This window comes from Sinocyclocheilus grahami, unplaced genomic scaffold, assembly GCF_001515645.1.
Source record: "Sinocyclocheilus grahami isolate Dianchi unplaced genomic scaffold, SAMN03320097.WGS_v1.1 scaffold17149.1, whole genome shotgun sequence".
Lineage (NCBI taxonomy): Eukaryota > Metazoa > Chordata > Actinopteri > Cypriniformes > Cyprinidae > Sinocyclocheilus > Sinocyclocheilus grahami.
In genome coordinates, this window is record NW_015516466.1 from 1 (window position 1) to 3,426 (window position 3,426).

General features: G+C 34.4%; 1 protein-coding gene across 1 annotated transcript; it reads left to right on the plus strand.

The window, feature by feature from the left end:
- Positions 1–385: 385 nt before the first annotated feature.
- LOC107579417 (prestin-like) lies at positions 386–3,413 on the plus strand (the record flags this gene model as incomplete). The annotated part of the gene is made up of 8 exons (XM_016265249.1): positions 386–499; positions 716–793; positions 1,013–1,108; positions 1,299–1,405; positions 2,002–2,071; positions 2,272–2,364; positions 2,523–2,651; positions 2,947–3,413. Coding segments are annotated over 8 exons (972 nt in total), but the record flags the coding sequence as incomplete, so codon positions are not given.
- Between the last annotated feature and the right edge of the window lie 13 nt (positions 3,414–3,426).

The window sequence follows — 3,426 nt, forward strand, 5'->3', positions numbered from 1 at the left end:
AGAAACATTTCTTATCAATGTTGAAAACAGTTGTGCTGCTTAATTGTTTGTAGTAGAATAGTAATATTATTATTTTTGAAGTAGACTTTTTTTTGGTAACATTATAAATATATTTACCATCGCTTTTTGATCAATTTAATGCATCCTTGCTGAATAAAAAAGTCTTAATTTTTTTTTTTTTTTAATAAAAAAAAAATGGTAGTGTATATTATGCACAGTATGTAAAATGGGCTGTACACTGTGTGAGCTACTATTTCTAGTTACAAAACACAAGGACTAAAGTTTTCGAAGCCACAGCAGTTATACAATAGTTTTAATATTTTTATGATCCTGACATAAAATCACATGGTCTAATGAAGTCATTTTGTGTTTAATGTGACTGCAGGAGCTCATCGCACTGGGACTTTGTAACTTTATGAGTTCATTCTTCCACACGTTTGTCGTTACCGCCTCAATGTCTCGCAGCCTGGTACAGGAGAGCACAGGAGGACATACTGAAGTAAGTGTGACATATTTGTGTAAGATGCCATATCTGTGAAATGTACTCATGAATGCAGTCGATGATTGCGAAAATGCATTTCCTGAAATGGAGTGTTCCTTTCATAATGACATAATCTCAGTGGCTGTATCATTGTCGTAAAAGCATAAAGATAAGCTAAAACAGTCGTGCCTCCTGAAAGACTCAATTTAATTATGTTGATGTGTGTGTCTGCAGATTGCAGGACTCTTGGCGTCCATACTTGTGTTACTGGTGGTAGTGGCCATTGGATTTGTCTTTCAGCCATTGCCAACAGTAAGTGAAGTGCTATCTGATATGCTTGCCATGGAGCTTATTGATTTTGTGCAAAAATGTATTATAAAAAATGGTTTAAAATGTTTTGGTCTTTTTTTGGAAGTGCGTAGGACAGTCCTAATTTGTTACCAAAGCCCTCTTGGCAGAACATAAGCATTCTTAGTACAAAGGTCAGAGGTCAGATGGTGTTTATTAGTGTCGTCTTTGTACTCTCATTAGACGGTGTTGGCTGCTATCATCATGGTCAATCTCCTGGGGATGTATAAGCAATTGAAAGACATTCCTGCATTATGGAGAACCAGCAAGATTGAACTGGTGAGTGTCAGAGGCACTTAATTTGGTTGTGTTCATAATATCGTTTTTACTGGTTACCATCTCTTTAAATGAACCATTTTTCTCTTTTTAAACTTACCAGTCAATAAATTTCATGTGTTTGTTTTTTGTTTTTTTGGGACATGGTGAAATTTGGTTTTGTTATTGATAATGTCTGACATGTTTTCTTCAGGCGATCTGGCTGGTGTCCTTTTTTGCATCAGTTCTTCTGGGTCTGGATTATGGTCTGGTGGTTGCCATGGGCTTTGCCATACTCACAGTTATTTACAGAACACAATGGTAAAACACCATGTCTTACTGCTCTGATACCAACTGATAACAAAATTCAGCTTGAAAACCCTTTTTTGTCTTTCAATATGAAATCTTGATATTGAATTAAAATAAATGATTTATTTCTTATATACATATATACAAATTAATATACATTAATTTTATTAAATGTATTAATAATGTGTAATAAATAGATAATAGTTTGTAAAGTATCTGTTAAGTAGTTTGTGTTTACATATAAGATTTATATGATGCATTAATTCATACTGCTCTAATGGCAATTAATGCAAGACAGCTGAAATATAGTAAATCAACATGAAACCTGATATTTCACTTATGCTCCATATTTATTTAATATTTCAGCAATCAACTTTTCCAGTTTTTGTTTTTTTAATATTAATTTAAATCATTTAGTATTTTATGAACAATAAATCAGAATTGTATTTAAATATTTAATTGAAGTATTTATAGATATATATAATGAAATCATAATATATTGTGTTTCAATGCATTGTTTGGATTATATTTGGATTATTTTGACATTTTTATTACTTTCGTACTTGCCAAAGGAAATGTCTAATTCATATCTTATTATTTATTTTAAGCCCTAAAAATGCTCTTCTTGGACAAATCCCAGAGACAGGACTGTACTTTGATGTGGATGAGTATGAAGAGGTAAGACATTTCTTTTAAAATACATTAAATCATCTTAACTTTTCCATTAATAGCCTAGATCCTTAACTTGCTTCATTCCAAAAGTGTTGTTCTCAAGCTTTTCTTAGTCACAGGCACCCAATTAGGCCTGATTTAATCCATCATCCTTTTTTCCACCACAATCTTTGTCTTCTTATCAGTCGTTTGTTCTCTTTCTCAAGGCTGAGGAATGCTCTGGGATTAAGATTTTTCAGTCCAATACTTCCATATACTTTGCAAACAGTGACCTGTATGTGAGCGCCCTCAAGGCAAAGGTGAGACCAAATGCTTAGTTATTATTAACTTAAAATATTGTGTGTTTTATGGTTCTGTCCTTGAGTATTTATTGAACATGCACTGTGTAGAGAGATTCCTATAAGCAGCAGGCCTTTGGCTTCATAAAGTTCAATACACTTTATTTTTGTGACTACAGACTGGAATTGACCCAGCACAACTGCTCACTGGCAGGAAATCACAGCTAAAATATGCAAAAAGAGACAACAGGGAGAGGAAGGCTGTAAACCACTGCTCCTCAGTGAAGAAAAATGCAGTTGTCTTATTGGTATGATGTTTCTTTTTCATCTAAATATATTTTATCTGTGACCTATGACCTTTACAAAAGTATTTGAATCTCAACATGGGTTCCCCATGTTGGGATTTTTGATGCATCAATAAATTTATGTTTGCAAGCCAAATGTTATTTCAGAGCTATGCAAATTACACTGTACAATCTCAAAATTTCAGAACAAAACACTGTAGCTTCTCTTCTGTAAAATATTTTCATGTAATGGGGTGGCTTAGTGATGAAACATTTCTGAGTATGTGACTGACTGACATGTTCTGTGGTGCCACAACAGGATGTGGAGCTAGGCGTCACTCGTGAGGTGGTGGCTGGGCCGAAGAAGCAGATGGATCATGTGTATACCAATGGCCAGATGAATGAGAGCAACACTGAGTCTGAATCTGAGGATGACTTCTTTCTCCAGCGTCTAACCCCCATTCACACCATCATACTGGACTTTACTCCTGTTAACTTTATTGACTCTGTAGGAGCCAAAACCATTAAATCAGTAAGTCGTCAGCTTTTATTTCCAAAGAAGACACTTGAAGACCGATTAGTGAGATCTGACTTAATACATTAGACCACACGTTGCGCTGTTGCATATTGATCAGCATCAGTTTAACGTTTTCTCATACTTTAGAGTTAGATGTTTGAACAAACCACTGACTCTTAATACTAAACATGTTACATTTCCCTTATTGTTTGCACTATTGATATGACATGGCTTGTTGAGAAAGGGTGTGCTGTTACTTAAGTGATCTGATTCATGATATTT